The 24,053-nt window shown below is 42.8% G+C and overlaps 1 protein-coding gene across 9 annotated transcripts in view; it reads right to left on the reverse strand.

Moving 5' to 3' along the window:
• Positions 1 to 24,053, reverse strand: part of SULF1 (sulfatase 1) — a 98,962-nt gene that overhangs the window by 10,018 nt on the left and 64,891 nt on the right. For all 9 annotated transcript variants that reach the window (XM_077932932.1, XM_028736748.2, XM_028736749.2 and 6 more), the window contains 11 exons: positions 23,717 to 23,867; positions 22,128 to 22,303; positions 21,393 to 21,521; positions 21,072 to 21,128; positions 19,346 to 19,475; positions 7,874 to 8,090; positions 4,502 to 4,754; positions 3,291 to 3,387; positions 2,840 to 2,934; positions 2,241 to 2,309; positions 1,567 to 1,739 (listed from right to left, as the gene is read on the reverse strand). In XM_077932932.1, coding sequence (XP_077789058.1) covers positions 1,567 to 1,739; positions 2,241 to 2,309; positions 2,840 to 2,934; positions 3,291 to 3,387; positions 4,502 to 4,754; positions 7,874 to 8,090; positions 19,346 to 19,475; positions 21,072 to 21,128; positions 21,393 to 21,521; positions 22,128 to 22,303; positions 23,717 to 23,867 — 1,547 coding nt within the window. The remainder of the gene's footprint in view (positions 1 to 1,566; positions 1,740 to 2,240; positions 2,310 to 2,839; positions 2,935 to 3,290; positions 3,388 to 4,501; positions 4,755 to 7,873; positions 8,091 to 19,345; positions 19,476 to 21,071; positions 21,129 to 21,392; positions 21,522 to 22,127; positions 22,304 to 23,716; positions 23,868 to 24,053) is intronic.

Below are 24,053 nucleotides of genomic sequence, written 5' to 3' on the forward strand. Positions count from 1 at the left end.
GCTGCACACAAGATTTCTGGTTCAGGACCATTAATTTTAAATTCATTTTCACAATTTTCTTTCAAAAAAACAACAACTGCATTACACAACCATAAGTTCTGAAGTTCAAGGTTTGAAAAAATGCTTTTTGCGCAAGAAAAAAGAAGACGACAGAATGTCTCTGCAGTTTACAGATGACCCCATCCACATTAAAGATTCTTTAAGGGCCACTGGTTTCAAGGAGAATGGGAGAAACACTTTGCTTAAATATCTCCCATTAAAATCAAAGGGACTAAAAAGTGCTTCATTGGATCACATCTTTTAACCCTGAATAAAAAATTGCGGTTAGAAAATATCCCACATTTAAAGAAATAAAAAAACTTTCATGAGGATATAATTTTCATGAATTATATCCTCTTTCATAAATATTCAGGATTCTGGAATAAATAATCGCTTAAGTGATCCTGGCACTCCAATAAAAAACTTACTTTAACAATAAGAAATGTTGGCTGTATGTAACACAGTGAACAACCCAGTTATGCACGTGTTTACGGTTGATGGTGGGAAGGCAACACTGACACTGACACAAACATTAAATTGTATCCAATGAAGTCAACCTCTTAGTGCAAGGATCTATGCCCATGCAATGGGACTTCCTTTCCCCCAGAGGAGAGATGGGGCAGGACATGGTGATGTGGGGAGAGAGGAAGTCCCATTGCAGAGCAGGCGGAAGTCTTGTGTTAACAGGATGTTTTTCACTGGATACAGCCCAAAGTCTTACTCTTGAATATTTACAACCTCAAAGGCAATGCTTTCTTTAGAAGAAATTGCCACCATAATATATTGCCCCTGTGAAATATTTTAGATCAAAGCACGCTTCATTATATGCTTTCACTTTAAGAATATGGTTTCCATTCTTCACCAGTTGGAGACTTGCCTCTTCTCTTCTCCCTCCACCCCCCCAACCTGGTGTTGCTTCTCCTTTTTAATATTGCTCTCTCTTTATCTATACACGTGTGGGAAGACCATGTACTTGAAGACTATGGCTGCAATTACATGCACAATTATTTGGGAACAAGAACCACTATCCTCAGTGGGACTTCTGAGTAAGTTAGCAGAGAATTGGTCTGTCTACACCTAGAACCATTCAGGAGCGATTCTACTGGGCAGGTTCACAATGTGTGAACAGGTCAAATTACGGAACGCAAACAGGTAAGGTAAACCACTTAAAAGAGGAGTAAGCTATCACCCAGGTGGGCTCAATGAATGATTCAGATGAGACAGAAAGTCACCAGAATCCTATAATAACAACAACTGTTGTGCATGCTCTGTGGTCCCATAACCTCATCAGAAATTTGAATGTGCCTGTATTCCAATTTCTATTTCATTTTTTGGCATTAATTTAAGGAAAAAACCCTTTAAAAATATTAAACTCGTTAAAATCCAGTTTTAAATACAATTTAAATTCAATTCCAGTTGTATTTAAAATAAATAATTAAAAAAAACCACAAAAGTATATATATAAATCTCCCAACGCTGCAAGAGATCACACCAACCCCGAACCCCAGAAATGAAAGTGGTTCTCACAGTTCCAGAATGGTGCAGTCTGCCAATGGTTGTTATCATGCGTAAAACAAGTGAGTCCAGGAAGGCTGCATTCGTCTCCTTTTTTCTGGCGCTTTTTCCCTTTCCTTTCTTTCCTTCTCCTCCGGTTCTCTTTGAAGAGCTGAAGTTTACCATCTACCTCCTGGGCAGCTTCCCTAGTCAGATTCAAGAATATTTCATAAACCAAGGCTTAATCCTAACAGTTTTCATCAAGCACCTACAATAGATTGGAGTTCTCATATAAGCAAATCAACATGCTTAGCAGCTGGAGGGAAGAAGTGGATTGTTTCAGGACTGATTTAAAAGGTCACCTCCCACCTGTGCTTGCTGCTGAAATCCTCTTCCCTGAGCTGTGACTCATATGGCAGAGAGTAATGCTTAAACGTTTTTGCTACATGCACTAATTTACATGCAGATGGCACACACCAGAGTTATTTGTATCAGGGCTATGCAAAGCGGGAGTTTATATGGTCAAGAAATTACATATCTGTACCATATGGCTAAAAAATGACTTTGCACAGGCAATCTTATAGCCAAACAGCCAATGACGTACACAAATATAAATAATATTAACAAACAATAATACATAGCTTCTTATCAAGAAAGAAAGAAAGAAAGAAAGAAAGAAAGAAAGAAAGAAAGAAAGAGGGGCTTACTTGAATGGATGAAGGTGACTTGTCTTAAGCTTTTCTTGACCTTTAACCCCCTTTTCTTTATTGTAATAGCTGTAAGGAAATATTACGACAAAATGAGGCTTCGCTGAAAACCAGCACTTAAAAATGGAAGTGTGGCTATTAGTTTCATTCCTTAAATATTTGTACAGAGATTACCCCACCAGCTTTTAGATAAATATAACTGTTGGTAAAAATGTTCAAACTCTTTATATATAATGTAAAAGATTTCAGTGTATTCTTTACCCAAAGGCCATGAAACAATCTATTTTAACCTTAACCAAATGAAATACTCAGATATGATATAGTCCAAAATTTTGCTTCAAAAACTCCAGTAGGATCACCTATTTAAAATTTATTTCAGAAATGCAAATTACTGTTCTGTATGGCCCTCCATAGCAGCAGCATTTCAAGCAGAACCAGATGAAAACAGACCTGAAGTTTGGCCAAAATGTATGACTGCTGTCTTTATGCTTTATCCCATTTTAACCAGAAAACCAAACCTTGGGAGTTATTATCTGTTCCCTCATATACATTGATTTTCCACCTGGAATTATGCAGATGAGAAAAAGAAATGCCCTTACCTTTTTTTGCTACAGTCACAGTCCTCAGGTTTTCGTCTTTTTAGATGTCCTCTCACTTCTCTTAAATTCTTAATTTTATCTTGGAGAGCCTCAATCTGCAAAGTTAGTTGCAGGTTTAATAAAAATTTCATTCAATACTTATCAGTGCAGCAAAACGTTGCTACTAACAAACACTGAGTACTGCCAATGGTCATATTACTATTTTACTATTCATCATTTGATAAATCTCACACATTGCATCTACAATGATAGCTGCTTTTTACCACTTGGTGAACTGACATCAAGAAATAATTATTTGTTCAAGTCCACATAGTGATATTATTCAAGCAGAGATTTGAACCTAAATCACCCAGTTCTGACTGTGATCCTTCATCCACTGGTACGTTTTGTGAGATTTGAGTTTTGGTAAGATACCAGCACAGGCGTTTAATAAAGGAAAATGACTTCAAACCTCTTTGTCAATGTAGGCTTTGTGGTCTTTCCAGGCTCTGGCTGATTGGTATAGTTCTCTCTCACAGTGAATAGAGTCATTCGGAAGAATAAAACACCTTTAGGTGGAAAAATGGATAAAAGAAAATAGGGGTGATGTTTGGGGGAGAGAGATCTTGGGTAAATGCAGCCTAAATCCTCTGAATCCACAGAGTAAAGAAAACACTATAAATTACTTTTACTACGGCAGTTCCAGCATCTCGTAAGAATCAAACTGGGCAAGTACTTGCTCTGCTTCTTCCCTAGGGCAGAAGGACACAGCTTGGTTGGAACCTCCTCAATGGCTACAGGCACATTATGGAACAGCTTCCCCTGTGAAGTGTAGCTGACTCCTTCCTTCCTGGCTTTGTTTGCCAGTTACTAAAGACCTTTTTATTCCTGCAGGTTTTATTGAGAGGTTTGGAGCGTGGCAACAGATTTGGAGAATGGGCCTATTCTATGTTGGCTCAGCGTCTGAGGAATGCTCTCCCCAATGATCCTCGAATGAAGGGTAGTATAGGATTTAATAAATAATAATCAGACTAGTTTCTGCATTAATCACAACTTCCTTTCCCTTACCTTTATAATAATGATGATGATGATGATTTATACCCCGCCCATCTGACTGGCTTTCCCCAGCCACTCTGGGCGGCTCCCAACTGACTATTAAAAACATTATAAAACTTCAAACATTTAAAACTTCCCTAAACAGGGCTGCCTTCAGATGTCTTCTAAAAGTCAGATAGTTGTTTATTTCCTTGTCATCTGATGGGAGGGCATTCCACAGGGCGGGCACCACAAGAAGGCCCTTTGCCTGGTTCCCTGCAACTTCACTTCTCGCAGTGAGGGAACCGCCAGAAGGCTCTCGGAGCTGGACCTCAGTGTCTGGGCTGAACAATGGGGGTGGAGACGCTCCTTCAGATATACTGGACCAAGGCTGTTTAGGGCTTTAAAGGTCAGCACCAACACTTTGAATTGTGCTCAGAAACATACTGGGAGCCAATGCATGTCTTTCAGGACTGTTGTTATATGGTCTTGGCAGCCACTCCCAGTCACCAGTCTAGCAGCCGCTCCTAGCCTCACTACCCTTAATCCACTATCTCCCTTATCCATCCATCAATCCCAATGTATCTCTGCTCAACTACTTGGCTCCTCTGACTTCACCATAGTCAGCTGCGGCAAAAGCATTCTTACTTATGAGTCACTCGGACAGAGTCTGGCTGGCCGACTGCGTTGGTTCCATCGGCTAACATCGCTTTGTCACCACCAGCGGTATCTTCTGATTGGCCCTCCTCCTCTTCACTGTAACCTCCATGCCGCTTAACAATGCTTTTGGGCTGGAGGATGTGCAGTTCTTCCTCCTCCAGGTTTATATCATATATTTCCCCTTCGAATTCCACAGACAGGGAACGAGTCTGGCGCATGTGAACAAATCGAGGTTTGTATTCTACATTGGTAAAAGAACACAGAAGTGTCAATTAGACAACGACTAACGGTGCACTCTTTATAATTAATTTTTATAATGAATGATTTTAGAATGTTGTTTATGCTGTACTTTTGTACTGTTTTATTGTTGTTAGCCGCCCTGAGCCCAGCTTCGGCTGGGGAGGGCGGGATATAAATAAAATTTATTATTATTATTATTATTATTATTATTATAATTATTATTATGGAGCCAAGACCCGGGGACTGATGCAGAGTAACTGGGGAGAGGGGAATAGTACATTCATGATGATTTTCACTACAAAGCTCTTTGGTCCAAGCAATCAATTTAACAGACATGACGCTACCTAGTCCTGCACTGAACACTTCATTTATTTAAATAAAATGGGACCTAACTTTCCAGGGCAAAAAAAACCCTCCCAAGGCAATTTTCAAAAATTCCTCTGCCCAGGCCTGCTCTACACAGTACAATGGACTGTGACACTATTCTTGGAGAGATTTAAATTTTAATAGAGAAGCATTAGGGTGATGTCATTTCCTCTCCCAAAATCTGAACTGCTACAGCCTAATTTACATTCTCATTCTGTTCCATTTGTCAGAGTCAGACAAGAGAAATGCAAGTCCCTAGGAGCGGGGAGGATATGAAATGCAACTTTACCAGCATCATCTTGCACAAAAATGGTCCTTTTAAGACAGCGATGGGAAACCTGAAACCCACCAGATGTTGCTGGACTCCAACTCCCATTAGCTGCAGCCAGCATGACCAATGGTCAGGGGTGATGGGAGGGGGGCGGTAGAGCTCAACAACACTCATAGGACAACACTTATCTTTCTCTGATTTATGAGATGTTCACATGGAGCTCACTGTAATTGTGAGCAAGGCCTGTGATGTTCTGGCCAGGTGAGGTTTTTATTTTACCACCCCTCTGCAGCTTCCTTGCCCCACCCCCCATCAAGTGTAGCTATGTTGTGAAATGCTCTACTCCACCTGGTAAGAAAATACAGGTTTTCTGATTGGTTACATAGCCACCATAGTGAACTGCCACTTTGTAGATTACTGGAAATAGTACCTTGTCTGTCTCCCTAATATAAGAAATGTGCACTTGATTCAATTTGGTAAGTAGTTCACATTGGAGTCCACTGGAGGGCACTGCAGAAACATGCGTTGGAAACTAGCTAGCTAGGAATTTCGCTTTAACAGAAATCTGGATGCATTAAAGTACAACAGGGACAAATAATTTGTGTACAGATGGCTGAACAATTTAAACTGCATTTAGGGCTGGGAAAAAGTGATGAGCTGAGTGATAATATTGCCATTGCCAGGTTGATCTAAATAGTTTGTTCTAGATGTTTTCTGCCCAGCAGAAAGCCATTCATAAGCATAGCTTTTTATCTTGTAAAAAAAAAAAAGGTGTAAGACAGCAAGCAGTTTGCATTAAGGATGCATTCAGTAAATATATACATCTAGATGAGAAATAGCTGCTCAGTAGGACAAGAATACAGAACATCTACTTGGGTATATTTTACTAGCCTTTATAGAAATGTACTAGAAGCAAGCTTTTGAGCTACACTAATAACTTTTTCTTCAGATATAAATATTTAAGTACTACTTAAACCTGGCTAAGCTCACCAATGTTGTTTAAAATAGTCTAGAAACACAACGCTCCATTAAACTGAGAGCAGACAGATTTCGTAGTGGTGTGGTGGTTAGAGTTGGACTAGGATTTGGAGACCGAAAGCTCACTTGACTATGAAGATTCCTGGGATAGACACCAACTCTCACCTTGACCTACCTCACAAGGATGTTGTAAATGGCGGTGACGGGGGGCGGGGACCATGTACAGCACTTATAAATGCAATAATTCAAGGGGAAAAAATGTTTGTAGAGTCAGGAGCTGATGGGAGTGGGAATGGCTTTGGGATGAATAGTACTTTCTCCACATTTACTTCTATGGTTTAACTTGCTTACCTGGTTGGCTCTGGCCTGAAAGCTGATTAGTTGCCCCTTGCTAATTTATGCTTCAGGTGAGCGGCCTTGTTTGCCCCACCTGACCCACCTTGCACAGTAAATCCAATCTTATTATCTTATTATTTCTTTACCACACTTCAAAATCTTCTCTGAAGGGGTGGGTGGCTTTGTGACTGATGAAAGAGCCAGTCCGTAAGTGCTTTAAAAATTCACCTTCTACTCTAACGCTCCCTGCCCTCTCAAACCACAGGAGAAGATTGTAGGGTTGCCAGAATTATGGTAGGTTTCCACATCAAGCTCACTGCCGAAACAATGCACATTTATGTGCAGCCTTACTGGAAGCCCTGTTGTTCACTGGAAGCCTTCGGCAGTGAGGGAAGCCGATCACAAATTTTCTTAGTATAATGGCATCAACTTTCTAGAGTCAGAGGGCTCAGAGCAATATATGTGGCAGACTATAGCTCCAACCCTGTGTCATTGGTTGCTTACTGCTCCACCTGTCTCCTACTCACTGCCTGCTTTAACGAATGCTGAAAGGCAGAAGCAGAGGTACCAGCACATGTCTCTTGAGCAAAGCAACAAATTGTGCCTGTTGCGTGACTGGTTGTGTCTGAACCTGCTTGTTCTGCCAGGGGCCTCTCTCAATAGCACAGTCTGTGAAACGTTGGAAGAAGGCAATTAGGAAAGGCAGTCCAGGCCAGTGAGAAGCCGTTCCACCAGTGCACTGGATTAGGAAGGTGGGGATAGCTCTGTACAAACGGCCAGGGGGATCTGATGCGGACATCACACAGCATCTATTGCCTGAGGTGGCCACCTCACTGTGTCTAATGGTAGGGCTGGCCCTGCCAGAGCTGAATGAAGTTCGTGACTAATACATACAGTTATCAGTTTATTAGATCAAATAATCACACAAGGTGATATCTGACTAAGTCATACTTAGAGCACACCACCAAAGTCAATGCGCATATTCTTTGAATGCAAGGTACTCTACCAGATGCCGCCCGCACTGATTTATATTAAGTGGCATAATTTTTTTCCAGCCCACAGAGAACTTGCAGGATTTGTTTCCCCAGATGGAAGATGTGTGGTGCCTAAACCTGGAGCAAATTAAAGTCTCTGACCTTTCTGAAAGCCTTCAATATACTGTCACCTACTTTGTATTCCGGGGTTTCTCATAAAAGCTCTTTGATTTTTTCTTTGAGTCCTACTGCTCCGGTAATCAGCTTCTCCGCAGTCGCAGTCATTTTCTTTGCTGCTGTATCCCCGGGAGTGAATGCTTCGCGTTCTCTTTCTGATAGCAAGGATGTCACTGGATGCTTTACATTTGTGAATGCGGAGTTTGCCAGACGCGTCTTCGATGCACTGCCACTTCTGTGGGCAAAAGACAATGAACAGGCTGCTCAAATTTATCTCTCTGAACCTCCATTTTTATTTTGAGAAGTACAACAGGCAGTGCCTTCCTTGTGGTCAATAGTTTCTTTTTGCATTCTTGCAAAATATTACCTTGCACTCCAGGTAAACCTGTCTTTGCATAACATGCAAATGAATTACACCATGGGTAGGCAAACTAAGGCCCGGGGGCCGGATCTAGCCCAATCACCTTCTAAATCCAGCCTGCAGACAGTCCGGGAATCAGCGTGTTTTTACATGAGTAGAGTGTGCCCTTTTATTTAAAATGCATCTCTGGGTTATTTGTGGGGCATAGGAATTCGTTCTCCCCGCCCCCAAAGAAATATAGTCCAGCCCCCTACAAGGTCTGAGGGACAGTGGACCGCCCCCCTGCTGAAAAAGTTTGCTGACCCCTGAATTACACCATTGCAGCAATGGGAAATATATAAACCATACAGATCAACTATACTAGGAGTAGCTGGGCAAAAAAAGCAGCCTCTGCTTCTCACTTGGTTGGTGTGGTGACGGGGAATAATGGGGGCATGTGATGGTCACTGGTATGCCCCTGCAGCCTCAACCTCACTGCTGCCCTACCCCACACCATCCCAGTTAACTGATCCCACCATTAGGACGGTGGCTCCATATCCCACACCCCACCATGCCAGCTGTGTCCAAACTGTGTCTCCCATTACACTCAACTCGTATTTCCACTCACTGACCACCCTCAACAACACAGCCAAGAAACTTTCAGAGGACTCCCTTTCAGGAACACACTGGTGCAGGGAAACAAGAAGTTGCACTAAGATTTCCCTCTGCAATCCCATGCACTGTGCAACCAATCACAGCACATCCTTGCAACTTCTCCTCTAGTCAGAGTCTGCACAGCTCCTCAAGAGCAGGCACAAGCCCCTTCTTTTCTGCACTTATATGTTCTCTCTTTGCCTATTACTTACTGCACTATGTGGACAGGTTAAATGGAAGTTGCATATGACTGAAGCCCTTAGATAATCTGAGCTTTGGGCTCACGCTCTGAAATTATTACTGCTTTTAATTTTTATGAATGTGCAGGCTTTAAAACATCCCAGCTAATCTACCACAAACTGCAAGTTTCCCAATGGGCTAATGAAGAGAGATAATGCAGTCCTTGAGAAGGAAGTTTTCCAAAAAGCCACAAAGTAGTAGTTAAGATTGATCTGCTGTTGCATAAAACAGCACTTTTCATGCACTGAAAACAATGGTTTGTGAGTGGAAATAGATCTGGAGCACTTCCATGTCTGCTGAAGTCCAGCTTTCCTTGCTAGATCACAGAATATCAAGAACAGCTGCTAATTGCTCCTAATGGAAGTTAAAAGCCCATTCAGGTGACCTGCAATATCAGGGTCGTCCGTTTGATCCCATATGCAGCTGGAGCAAAGCCACACACACATCGCATACAGACCAGGGGTGGTGACGGAGGAAGACAAGAAGAGTCCTAGCATACAATCTGTTGGATCAGCTACTTCTGGACAAGCATAGGCTCGATCTACAGAGATCAGTAAACTACAACAGACAGTTTCCTATGTTTACAACTGACCTATCTATGTTGCCCAGCCAACTGCAGAGGGTTTCGCTTAAACATGGGCGTGCTAGATGCCAAAACAGATTAAACCGTGAAGTGCTTTCCATGTCTACTCAAGACGTTGTGTCCCACTGCATCCAACAGGGTAAACTCCCAAATAAGTGAGTATAGGACTGCAGCCTAAATGGATATAACCAGAAATGGAAAATTACTAAAAGCAAGGGATGATATGGTTTACCCTAGACTCAAGGAAAAGATTCCATCACTAATAAGCACTAATGAGATCTGGTTAAAAACAAGGTACAGTGCTACCTCGGGTTAAGTACTTAATTCATTCCGGAGGTCCGTACTTAACCTGAAACTGTTCTTAACCTGAAGCACCACTTTAGCTAATGGGGCCTCCTGCTGCTGCCGTGCCGCCGGAGCACAATTTCTGTTCTCATCCTGAAGCAAAGTTCTTAACCTGAAGCACTATTTCTGGGTTAGCGGAGTCTGTAACCTGAAGCGTGTGTAACCTGAAGTGTATGTAACCTGAGGTACCACTGTACTGTGTGGCTGAGCGCAGGGTGCCACACTTTATCATCACTGATGGGACAGGGAGGGGGTTGTATCAGAGGGCAATGCCTAACCATGTCTCTTTGAGCCACCATTTTTTCTCAAGTTAGGAAGCTTCCCAAAATGATAGCTGCATCAGTCACCAGTGCTTCCTGCCCTCGTTTCTGTGTGCTTCTCCTTTAGGTGATTATACAGATCAGCTTCGCTTCCTGCCTTTACTGCTGTGGGTTCTTCAATCACTAAACCTGATGGCTCTTCTTCACAGACACAACGAGCCACTCACCTGTTGCCCGCTGGCAGACAGCTGAGAGAAATCCTTGACCATCTTCATTTCTTTGACCCAGTCATAGTTTTCAGGATTATGAAAAACCCTCCCACTTGTTTAACATCCGTTATGCCCTAAGCTTCAAAACACAGTCCTGAAGCAGGAAAAATGCTTGGAATGTTTTGGAAGGGAAATGTAATGATGTCCACCTAGGGAACCTTTGGCCCACCAGATGTTTCTGAACTACAATTGTAAGTCATATACAATATAAACTCATATAAACTCTCCCCATATAAACTGTCCTGGACACTGTGTTCATCATCTGAAGCACTTCTTTGTGTGCCTCCTCCATGTGAGGCCCGGAGGGTGATAACATGAGAACGGGCCTTCTCTGTAGTGGCTCCCCATTTGTGAGATGCTCTCCCCAGGGAGATTCGCCTGGCGCCTTCATTATATATTTCTGGGGCCAGGCAAAAATGTTCCTCTTCAACCAGGCCTTGGGCTGATTTATATTCTGCTGCCTTTTAAATGTGTCTATGGAAAGGGGAGTTATTGTTTTGCTGTTTTGTTTTACTTATTTTCATGTTTCTATCCTCTATTTTACTCTGTGAACTGCTCTGAGATCTTATGATGAAGGGTGGTATATGAATCTAATAAATAATAACAACAACAACAATAACCAGTCCATGATAATAATTAATGTATTCCTCACCCACAGGTTCATTGTAGTTAATGGCACAGGGGCACCTACTGCCTATTAGTTACAGAATACCATACATCTGGTACAGAATATCTGCCTTGACACTTCTTGGGCCTGTTGCATATTAAGATAGCCCAGTGGTTGTCATGGTGACTACAAAGCTCTGAGCTGTTTCCATGTCTGAGACCGCTTCCATCAGCTCAGACAGGGATTGGCTAGGCAAAGGGATGATTGGTACTGAGGAAATCTCCGAAGTCTCTCCATGGCCCAACACTTAGTAGGGATCTCCTTTATTACCAGTCAAATCCATTGGTTTGGGTCTTACCCTCTGGGGGAGCAGAAAAGAAGCTTGCTCCATCTTCTATGTGTCAGCCTTTCAGATATTTGAAGATGGCATGCTGATCAGCAGTTCAAGAAACAGAATAGGAGGCTAGCTCTAGTCACACAGAGTTGCATGACTGCAGTTTATTTTTATGGGGATGCACACACATTACCCTAGCACTTGTTAGACTGGATCTAGGGTAAACAATTGCAATCTCAGATTATTATTTTTTGCAGGCTAACATCTTTTCTCTTTGATTATTTTACTAATTTAGCATGGATTATTCTAGTGTTTTGTTCTTTTAAAAAAATACAAACAGCATCAACTGGGTGTGTCAGATAATTATTAGGACTGTAGCACCAGTTAACACCTTTTCTCCCCTGCAGTCCTGACAAAAACCCCTCTTAGCATCCTGGTCAAGAAAACCAATTTTTGCAACCATGATACAACCCAAGGTTTGTATCACTAGAGCTATAGCAGCATATACATGACTCAGCCAGTGAAACCAAAGCAGCTTGTCATCAGGGAACATCAAAGCCTTTGATCTGAGATATCTCCACAACTGAAGTGATTGGAACAGCAGCCTTTGGAAACAAGACTTGATGCTGGGTACAGTTTCATCCTCAATGTATTCCTAACAGTGAAGTCCACATTTCAGTTTTTCCTTTTCCTTCTGTAAACCTATCTAGTTCCCCATAATCGTCTAGGAAGGAACTTAAGTCAGGAGCCTCAGTTCCTGCTATGCCTTACTGCTATCACTGTGGAAAGTCCATTCCATGGGCAAATAGAAGTCCCCAACTTGAAGTTCCTGGAGCAAAAATTAAAAAGTCCCTGTCCCAGGTCCTTACTTCCATTTGCCGCCTCCTCCTCCATTCATGCCTGAAAAGTTATTCCCACAAATCTAGTCACCTGAAAGAAATCTGGACAGTCTTTTCAAGGAACTGCCAAGAAAACTGGCAGCAATACACACCATTCTGGAAAGACTTTTCAATAAATCCCAAGAGGCAGATTATGGCGCCCTCCACTTATTGCTTTTATAAGTGTATTAATATAGATTTACATTCAACATTGTTAAAGTGCAATAAATGCCCCACTTAAGTATTTAAAATGAACACTGTTTACTTAATATGCTGTGACAGCTTTAGACAGCCATTAAAGCCTTTCATGTAATGAGGAAATTAATTACAGAGTCTACAAAAGATGCCTCAACAGTAGGCATGCTTAGAGGTTATGGAAACTCTGGCAGCTGACAATTTAGGCTTTAAGAATGTTGGAAAGGCTGATCACCAAGGCATAAAAAATATGGTCCAGAGTGAAGAACTCATTCATTGGATTTCAGTGGAAATTTAAGTTTGCAAAGCTTTGGCTTTGTTGCACCCTAAGTCTTGAAAAACTAAGTTTTAGTGCCGCAATAGCTCAGAGGAAAAGCTCTGATCCTGTTTTCTCTAACTTGGTGCACCAGATATGGAATGTCCCCCCCCCCCCGCACACACGTCATATGCATTTTTAAGCCAGGTAAAAACCTGTGTGTTAAGACAGGTGTTTCTATGAAATTGGTAGGAATATACAGTGGTACCTCTGGTTATGTACTTAATTCGTTCTGGAGGTCCGTTCTTAACCTGAAACTGTTCTTAACCTGAAGCACCACTTTAGCTAATGGGACCTCCCGCCGCCTCGGCGCGATTTCGGTTCTCATCCTGAAGCAAAGTTCTTAACCCAAGGTACTATTTCTGGGTTAGCGGAGTCTGTAACCTGAAGCGTCTGTAACCTGAAGCATCTGTAACCCGAGGTACCACTGTATGTATTTTACATTTGAAGGAATCTTATAAGCTAGGTTCCTTTGACCTTCTGTATGCTGCCGAATGACAACTCCCATCAGCCCCAGCAAGCATGGCCAATGGCCAGGAAAGATGGGAGTTGTAGTTCAGCAACATCTGGAGGGTGAAATGTTCCTCACAGCTGTTATAAGCTTTTATCCAATTTTTGAATGAATGAATGAATGAATGAATGAATGGTGTGTGTGTGTGTGTGTGTGTGTGTGTGTAAGGAAATGGGAGCTGCTATTCATATGGATCTTGATCAATGACAGCTTAGTACTAAGGTACCCAGTACAAAGCAGATTCTACATACAGATAGGGATGGGTGGATGGGGTGGAACAGAAGTGTAAAGGGCCATTCATTAATTTACAGGGAGAGACAAGCTTTCTTCAAGCTTGGGTATGAAACCTACCTTTTCTAAACATTCTTGAATGAGGTCTTATTGTTTTATATAGCTGGTTGTTGCTGTTTTAAGCAACAAGATTCTTTCATTGTGTTTTTAATTATTGTTGGGAGCTGCCTTGATAAGGGGGGGAAGTTAAAACAAGAACTGTGTGGGAAGATGCTTGCAGCACTCAACCAGGTCGCCATATGGAGCCTGCACCTATATGGCTACATTTAAAGCAGCCACCTATGAAGCTGGCTTAATAATAATAATAATAATAATAATAATAATTTATACCCCGCCCATCTGGCTGGGTTTCTCCAGCCACTCTGGGCGGCTCCCAACAAAATATTAAAATACAATAACCTATTAAACATTAAAAGCTTCCCTAAACAGGGCTGCCTTCAGATGTCTTCTAAAAATCTGGTAGTTGTTTTTCTCTTTGACATCTGGTGGGAGGGCGTTCCACAGGGCAGGTGCCACTACCAAGAAGGCCCTCTGCCTGGTTCCCTGTAACTTGGCTTCTCGTAGTGAGGGAACCACCAGAAGGCCTTCGAGACTGGAACTCAGTGTCCGGGCAGAACAATGGGGGTGGAGATGCTCCTTCAGGTATAGTGGACCGAGGCTGTTTAGGGCTTTAAAGGTCAGCACCAATACTTTGAATTGTGCTCGGAAACGTACTGGGAGCCAGTGTAGGTCTTTCAAGACCAGTGTTATATGGTCTTGGCGGCCACTCCCAGTCACCAGTCTAGCTGCCGCATTCTGGATTAGTTGTAGTTTCCAGGTCACCTTCAAAGGTAGCCCCACATAGAGTGCATTGCAGTAGTCCAAGCGAGAGATAACTAGAGCATGCACCACTCTGGCGAGACAGTCTGCAGGCAGATAGGGTCTCAGCCTACGTACCAGATGGAGCTGGTAAACAGCTGCCCTGGACACAGAATTGACCTGTGCCTCCATGGACAGCTGTGAGTCCAAAACGACTCCCAGGCTGCGCACCTGGTCCTTCAGGGGCACAGTTACCCTATTCAGGACCAGGGAGTCCTCCACACCTGCCCGCCTCCTGTCCCCGCAAAACAGTACTTCTGTCTTGTCAGGATTCAACCTCAACCTGTTAGCCGCCATCCATCCTATAATAATAATAATAATAATAATACGCAAATCAAATCTTAATTCAGTCTAGTAAAAATAAAAATAAATGCAAAGATTTATCTGCAAAAGGAAGCGTAAGGCTCAAGTTTAGCATCACAGACTTAGGTGTTCTTTTCTGAATTATAGCACATAATAGAAAGATGAAATGTAACAAACAATAAAGAAGCAAACCAGCTTCTAGCTTAATCACCAATTTACAATGAAGGGATTTAGCTCAAATAAAATATATTGTGTGCAAAAACGGTCTGCAAATGCTACCACTGTAAAACATGTCCTTGATTCAAGGGCTACATTTAAAAATAATTTCCCTAACTATGGTTTGTTTTGTGTGTTCTTGCTTTGGGAAGCAATTTATTTTCATTGAATGTCCCCAAAATATCCCTAATGACCCCTGCAGAACGCTGGACAAATGCCCAGATGGCATAGTTGAAAGAGTTTACCTTTAGCTAATTAAGTCACATTAAAGGTAACTGGAATGCATCAACTTACAGGGTAGCATAAAATAACTGAGAACAAGGTGGAAGGCATAACATTTACATGCCAGTTTCCCCATTAAATTTTCTATTTCCTAGTCAATTGAGGGGGGAAAACAGGAGGAAATTCTTCGTAGAAACTGCTTGGGGCAAGTGTTATTCTGCATTCATTAATGGAGTATATATTCTTTAATATCTATAAGAGCTTGTGGCTATCCTTGCCAGCATACTGTACTTATCAGTGCAAACATTATTGAAAATTTCAAAGACGTTTATAAGGAATGTGTAGTTTCATGCTGAAAGACATCAATATTATTATCAATATACAGGCATACATAGAACAGCACATAACCACATAAAAATATAATCTTAAATACACATTAAACTCTAATGGCGGAGGAAGGTGGTGGTGGGGTAGATGCCAAACTGATTCTGCAGGATTGAAGCCACTCCTATTGATAATAGTGCATGGTTGAGTCTCATTGAAGATCAGTGTTGCAATAATTTTAAAAGCTGCCATAAAATGAGTCTGAAATACCCAGAACAAAGGGGCAGAAGAAGCAGAATAACTGCAGTCTGGCAAATGTGTTGTGACTTGCAAGCAAGCTCAGTTGGTTAGAGCAGTGTTTCCCAAACTTTTTTGGGCAACGGCACACCTGTTTACTGAAAAAAAATCTCGCGGCACACCACCATTAAAGCCCCGCCCCGTGACGTCAGCGCGCAGCGTCACGCCGGGAGGGACGCACGAAAGCTATCCTATGTAAATACGGATTTAGCCTCGGTTTGCTCTGGCTTTGAAGCTAAAGGTTAAAGGGGGGGGGCAGAGAGACGTGTAGACCCGTTTGCTTAGAAGTAGGTCCCCAGTGTTTCCCCATGGGGTCCCAAGGAAGAGCGGCGCCACCCGATTGGATTTCCTAAACTCCCGCCCTGAGCGCTGGAGTTCCGCGTAACCCAAATTAAACCCGGTTGCTTACACTCTGTCCAGGAGGACGCACAATCCCCGCTTGACGGATGGGTCTGTTCCAAGGCTGGCTCCGCTGGCAAAGCCGGCTTGCTGGACGCCTCTTGGCAGGGAGAGAAGCGGACGGACGAGTTTTAAGAGGCTCTCCGTCGCTCCAGAAGAAGGCAGGGCGAAGATTTCAAGGGGCATCGCTCCGGCTGCTCCCTCTCCCGGCGCGCAGGAGCGATGCCTCTCTCTGGCTCTCCCTCCGCGCAGGCTGAGGGAGGGAGGGAGGGGCGCGTGTGACCCGTCTCTGCTGGGAGACCAAACCCAGCGAGGCAGAGTCGCGCGGAGGCGCCCAGGCAGCGCTTCCGGCTGCGAGGAGGAGCGCCAGGCAGCAGCAGGAGGCGCGGCCTCTCCTCGCCGCCGCCGCCCCGCCTCTCGCCGCCGACTCGCCCGCCTCCCTCCAGGCATCTCGCGGCACACCCGCCGATGTCTCACGGCACACTCCTGTGCCGCGGAACACCGGTTGGGAAACACTGGGTTAGAGTATGGTGCTGATAGTGCCAAGGTAGCAGTTTGATCCCCATATAGGACAGCTGCATATTTCTGAATTGAGGGGACAGGACTAAATGATCCACAGGGTCTGTTTCAACTCTACAGTTCTATGATTCTAAGCAAGCAACAGAATCAAGCGCGTGCGCACATAAAGTCTAATGTATACTGGACTAAAGATAACCCAAAGCCAACACCAATTTTGGATACGCACAACTCTTTCAACTCAATTTCAGCCTTGGTGAGGCAATTAAGGACAAATGGGTGACTGTCAAATTCTGTTTCTCTCATTTCCTCATTTTTTAAATTCTGCACATTTTCACATCAGTTTGCAATTTTTTAAAAAGCTGAAAATGTGTTGCCATTTTTGTGTGAATTTTTCCTACCATTCAGATTTCTGTATGCAATTTCTCCTAACAGACACAGTTTCGCAAAGCAATTTTAACTAACAGAATGCATCTTTATGTTATTTTTGTACACATAACTTGGATGGAGAACCACACTGCAAAATTTGGAGAAGTGTGAATTTTGAAGTACGGCTGTGTTTCGGTTCATATATTGTTCTGCGCAGTGCAAGTTAGATAATTTCACCTTTAAATGTGTTCTGAACTAAATTTCTTCCCAATCCCCAGGAGAAACCCAGTTATTCCCCAAGGCTCAAAATGATGTGCAAGCACGAGAGGGTTTTTCCCACTCTTAAACTTGCCTCTCATTCTATGGACTAGACAACTTACCATCTCATGTGTCCTGTGAATGATAGTGGAATAATGTGCAACCTTGTACCGAAACACTGTCCCTTACATTTACTTACACACACACACACACACACACACACACACAACCTAGAGTCTGGGCTTTTGTTTGATGATCCTACTTAAATTAAAATTTCCTGTGCACCATAATTGCTTTTGTAAATGCTACAAGGTTGTTTCAAAAATCAATAATGTCAGCAGTCATGTTTATACGCAGTGTCATAATATGAAATGCTTTTAGTGGATTCTTGGGACTGTCCGTCTGGCTAACCACTTGATACTTCAAGCCAGCTTTTACCTGCTGATGTGTTTCAACTGTACTCTATTGCTACCCATAAAGGTGACCTTTACCAGTATATGAATGGATACTTATTTATTTTGGGAGCACAGAGAGAGCGCCAAACGAGACTCTGCATTAAACGGCATCCTAAACTTCCTTTGAAGTATTAAATGCTCCTTGAGTAAAAGCAGCAGTCTTTACCAAACTGTACAGCTCATGGGTCTCTGAGCAACTTCTGGGACAAAGCAACAAAACAGACATGAAATCTGTCATTAACATAAAAGCTGCTTTGAGAAACAGTAAATGCGTTAACAAAAGTGACATAAAACCACTGCTAGCTTTTTCCAGAGCTAATGCCAAACATCTAAGAAAACCCCTTTAGCTGTTCTAAGGGTGGACTCAGGCAATCCTCCTCTTTAGACCACACAGTGATACTTTCCATAGCTTGGAATTCACATAAAACTGAAAAGGACTGGCATACATTTGATTTCTATAGCCTTCCTGTATTTAGCAATGGGCTCCTCTGGAGCTGGGTGAGAGGAGGCCTTGTCCAGTTGATTATAGAGAATGGAGCCCATCTCATCTAACACCCTGTTTCCAGCATCAACTTACCAGATATCTCCAAAATATTAACAAACTGAGCCTAGAGGCAACACCAGTGTTACATATGGCAGTGCCCTTGACACCATCCCAAGTCTCCCCTCGTTTCTCCCTGTGGCAGCAGCTGGGATGTGACAGTTTGGGTCTTTTTACTATCAGCACCTCAGCAGCAGCAATGGTAGCAGAAAGGTGTAGCAGCAGCAAACACAGCAATCTAGACAGCCAGTGCTTCTGTTGGCACCTAACACTGAAAAGAATTCCTCCCACAATCTCTGAGGAGCTGATGTAGAGTTGCTCTGGGTGGATGCCAGCCAGGCCAAAAGCCAGCAAGTGTCTGGCGCTGAGAGAAGCCTCAGGCCCAGGAAGCTTTAGGTAGCAGTCTGTCTGTTGACAGGCCCTACTGAGAGCTCAGGCCATTGGCAACTGCCCACTAGTGCCAACTTCTGGTGCCAGATCTACATGAAGACACCAGTCCTCTCCCACTTGTTTTAACTGTTTGGCAGAGGAACGGACTACCTCGGAAGACGGCGGACTCTCCTTCACTGGGGGTTTTTAAACAGAGGTTGGGTGGCCATCTGCCTGGGGTTCTTTAGCTGTGATTCCTGCATTGGACTAGATAACTCTTTGAAGTCCCTTCCAACTCTACAATATTTTCAATATGATTTGCTTCCCAGGATCTAGTGTCTAAGAGGCCAGAACCTGGAAGCTTCATTTGGCTCGTATGGAGAGGAAGAACCATATGTGCACTGCCTTGAGCTCCTTGGGAGAGAGGTAGGATATAAAAGTAATTTCAAAAAATTAATAAATCGCGTGCTCACCTAATCTCTCAAGAAGGCACACACAGTGCAGACATAATGAAAAATGGAGGGATAGTCTCCTGCTTACCTGACCAGGCTGCTCACATGCTGTTTGGTATCTTGCTTGCTGACACAGCTCCTTTACTCTCTCATATTTGGGCAAGTGATTCGATTGCTGGGCATTTTTGCTCGCTTCTTCCTTCTTGCGCAGAAATTTACTTTTTTTATGAAAGAAGAGAAAAGAAGCAGCACTCTAAGGCATTTATAAGTAGCACACATGAATAAATTGCTTACAGGTATCCTGACGATCAAGCAATATAGAAAATGCCGTGAAATAAATAAGGCAAGCTTTCCCTGTAGCAGTAGCAAATAACAAAAAGACAAGAGAAAGCCAATGTGGTCCCTTCCCAGATATTGTTGTACTGCAACTCCCACCAGCCCCACCCAGCATGGGAAATGTTCAGGGATGATGAGAATGGTAGTCTGATAACCTTTGAGAACTCTGTGAGCTATGTGCCTTGAGATGAACGCTGTTCATCAGGCCCAGGGTAAAAACCTGGAAATGGCTTTCATCTGTATCTCTGGGGATTTCTCTGTTTCAGCCAGTTATCCCCTTTCATAAGACCTTCTACTATTAAGAAGATGTGTGGAAGCCCCGGGCAAGCCCTTTCCAGATATAACACCCCCCAAAAGAATATAAGTAGGGAGGGCAGCACTGAAGATGTCACCCCTGAAATGATGCATGCACATTAGAACACCTGAGCAGAGTCCCTACACAGACTGCCATGCACACAAGCCCTTTTCCTGTGAAAGATTCTGCATCATAGGAAATGGGAGATACAGCCATACCTCGGGTTAAAGAATGGGTTACATCCAGGTTTCGCTGCTCACGCATGTGCGGACGCTCAAAATGACACCATGCGCATGCGCAGAAGCAGCGAGTTGCGACCTGTGCACATGCGCAGACGCAGGTTGCGTTCTGCACAGGTTGCAAACGGGGCTCTGGAACGGATCCTGTTCGCAACCAGAGGTACCACTGTACTTGCACAGTTGAAACTCCCTTCTTCAGACTCCTCCCCAACCCCACACTCACTGTGGGAATGGGAGAGTGAAGGGGATACAAAGAGTCCAGGAAGCAGAACCACACTCTGGCTATGACACAACTAAGGGGCGGATGCCTGACCAGAGTTATGAAGGCTCCTTCATGCATTCTAATAAACGTGCATAGGTCAAGGGCAGCAGCTTATTGCTCCCATGTACATATTAATGTCCAAAAAGGAACAATGCACGCGCATGCACACACACTGCAGATGCTCCTCTCCCTATTCCCAAGAACAGCAGGCTGCTTAAGGCAACTCATCAGTGAGAGGGAGGTTCTCTGGATGTGCTCACACACACAACTGTCTTTATTACTGTTTCATATTATTTCGAGGTTGACCTCAGGCATCAAAAATGCCAAGTCTCAACGTCCGACCCATGAACCATGAGTCAGAGGCTGTTGCTGCAGGACTATGGATCTTGCAAAGACCTCTTGGCATTGGACAAACAGCTAAGAGCAGCAATTAACAGACAAGCTGAAGGAAAGAAAAACAATGGGATCTGGAAAATTGCTGGATGAAGCTGCTTTGAGGTAAGGAATGAGCTTCACAGACTGCAGTGTCAATGGCAGCAAACAAATGGGCCAAGCTACCAGAAAGAAGGAAGCCAGATCTGTGCATTTACAGGCAACATTTATTGCTTCTCTGCCCATTAAAAAAAAGTGCAGTTGCCCACCAGGAAGATTTTCCCAGAACTCTCTCAGCCCCAATAATTACCCTCTTTCCACTAGGAATGTATCACGCCAAACTTTGGTTTTCTTGTTTGTTCGAAACCTGAAATCAAAATAATAATATTTACTGTTGGCCTCTATGACTATGTTTGTCTAGGCAATTAAAGGTGAACTATTTATTTTCCCTCCAAACCAACTAGCTGCCCACATGTTCCCACAGTTTTAGAAATGTGTTCTTTAAAATAGGTTTAAGCTGGGAAAGCAGGGACCAACTCCACTAGTTTTACCACAGTTTGTTTTCTATCTGCTTATTGATTTACTCAGGCATTTGCTACCAGACAGGCTTCAAGAAGGAGCTTTAACTCACCTGTTTCCTGCTTTTTCAAGGTCCAGCAGTTTTAGAATAGATTTGCCATCCATATCGGGAGGCGTGTCAAGTCCTGCAATATCCAAAACTGTTGGAGCAAGGTCAATATTCAGTACTAACTGAGATATTCTGCAAAATTACAAGAAAAGGTCAGAGTTATATTAGGCATGTTGGAAGCAACCTTTCACATCCTTGTAGAATTTGAACGGCAATTACTTCCAGTGTAGTACTTTGATGTCAAACTGTATATAATAGGAGTGAAATCTAAAAGTTCCCCTTCCAGAACTGTGCAATTAGCAGGAACATGCTAATACTGTATCAAGACATTTTTAAAATATGAGTCTAGGTTAAGCAGTGATATGAAGCAGACATTCTTCTCTTGCCAGTAGACTCATCACAAAATCTATATTTATGTAGCCTGCTACGCCACCATGAGTACAATATATCTTCACATGACCCTAATAACTCTTTAGCAGCAAGTCACAAAAGAAGAACTGCACAGGGCTATAGTAAAACAATGAAGGAGCTTCATTATACCTTTAGCAAGTGCTTTTTTTCTTTCTCTCTCTCTCTCTATATATGTAAAGGGGAGGGGGTAGGTTTGATCTTCATAGCCAATGCTTTGCAATAATCTTGTTGAAATAAAAACTAGCCACTTAAGAAGGACAATCAAATGTGCTTACAAATATTTTACATTAGGTACAACAGCTGTGCTGCAGACATAGGAGAACGTACACTGATCCCGGCTCTACACTTGGACCACGAATAAAGAAAGGGACGCGGATGTCAAAGTCATATGGCATTGACTTCCCTTTGACCAGTCCAAACTGCCCAATATGGTAACCATGGTCAGCAGTGTAAATAATGTAGGTATTCTCCAGTTCTCCAGTCTCCACTAGCATGTGATATAACTGAAACAGAATAAATAGAAAAGTAAATATGGAAAAAATGCTAAGTCAAATCTATCACACACACAGCAGGCATATACAAGCAAATATATATAAACGATCTTATACGGTTGCATTTCAGTGTTGAACCAAAAACACCAAGTCAGCAACTTTTCATATTGTAGTTTATGAGGGTTTTTGAGAGAGCTTGTGGGTTTCACACAATAAATGTCCACTGCAAATATCCTGTACAGTGGGTGACCACAGTTGGTTGTAACTGTATCTGTCTCAATAGCAGAGGATGGACAAAGGCAGTTGTAAATCATTTGCTACTGAAAAGTCTTCCTCTTGTGTGGTTATGGAGCCACATGGATATGTCTTAGACCATTATTCCTTCTAAGAACACCCAGTATCCTCTACTCTAGATGAGAGGTAGCTCATCAAGGCCTCAAGTGAAGAACTTTCCCAGACCTTCCATTAGAGAATTCCTATCCACGAAGATGCCAGGGAACCTTCTACCTGCCTACCATGTGCTGTATCAAAAAGAGAGAACAACATTATAGTGAGCGTTTCATAGAAATGGTGCCTGCAGAATGAATTGCTCCAGAAGATTCAAGCCAGTGGGTTGGATTTGTGGACGCTTCTGCCAATAGATATAGCTCCTCTGGATCCAAACGAATGAGCTCAACCACATGGTATATATCTATATATTCTCTCCATTTGCTAAATCCAATTCAGTCTTTTCCTATCAGAAATGGAATTACTTTTTGCCACATTTAACAATAGAAAAGGACTTCTTATGGCAGTCGTGCATGGTTATAGATATGCAATTCAGATATTTGTCCAAGGAACTCTAAGGCAAGTAATATCTGTATCCAAAGCCGCCTTCTCACCATTCCAGAGGAGTAAATCTCCTTTTGAGAAAAGGTCATAGTCAAGTTAAGAAAATAACCTACAGAACACAAATTAAAACGCAGTCTAACTCTGCCAAACTGCTGAAAGATTTCCTGGATACGGTTGCTTCTTCAGAATTGCTTGTTAGTGTTATAAATAATACCACATCATTCTATGCCATTTCCCCTCGTACAAAGAGCTGCAGAATTCTGGGCAGACATCTCCTTTATGATAGGAAAGACCTATCTCTCCCTCACCCCCTTTGTTCCTCCCCCTTTCAACAGAGAAGTATGAACCAGGGAAAGAAAGAGGGGGGGGGGTGCCTCTTTGGGGTTAACACCAATGTGGGAAATACTGTATTCTGGGACAGGGATTCATTATCCTGCTAACTTCTTCTTCTTCTTCTTTCTCCTTTGGTGATCACTCATAGCCAAGTAAGATTGCCTTCCATGAACACAATATTACTAAGGGGCTCATGACAGCAGCAGGATTAAAGAGAGTGGAAGGCTAAAAAAATGTTTTCAGGATTTTCATTTTGCTCACCCTTTCCATGGAGTCATCAACTGACAGCAAAGTTTGAAGTCGTTTGCGCTGCAAGGTATTTGTGAATTCCATGTGGATAGGAAGCATGGGACCTGTATATTGCATGATCCAATGCTTATCCATATTTGGTGCATAGTTGTAACTGGGAGTTCTAAAAAAGAGAGAGAGAGGATAGTTTAGAAGCTTCCAAAAGTTCGTTTCTCTTGTTAATACCTGCACCCTTTGCCCGTAAGTTGCCTGATTTGATATGATTTGCATGCTTAGCATAACAGGATCTTTGAAAAAAATGTGATAAAAGAAAATACATTTTCATAAATCAAGAGGTAAGATTAAGCAA

Source organism: Podarcis muralis, chromosome 8 (genome assembly GCF_964188315.1).
Source record: "Podarcis muralis chromosome 8, rPodMur119.hap1.1, whole genome shotgun sequence".
Lineage (NCBI taxonomy): Eukaryota > Metazoa > Chordata > Lepidosauria > Squamata > Lacertidae > Podarcis > Podarcis muralis.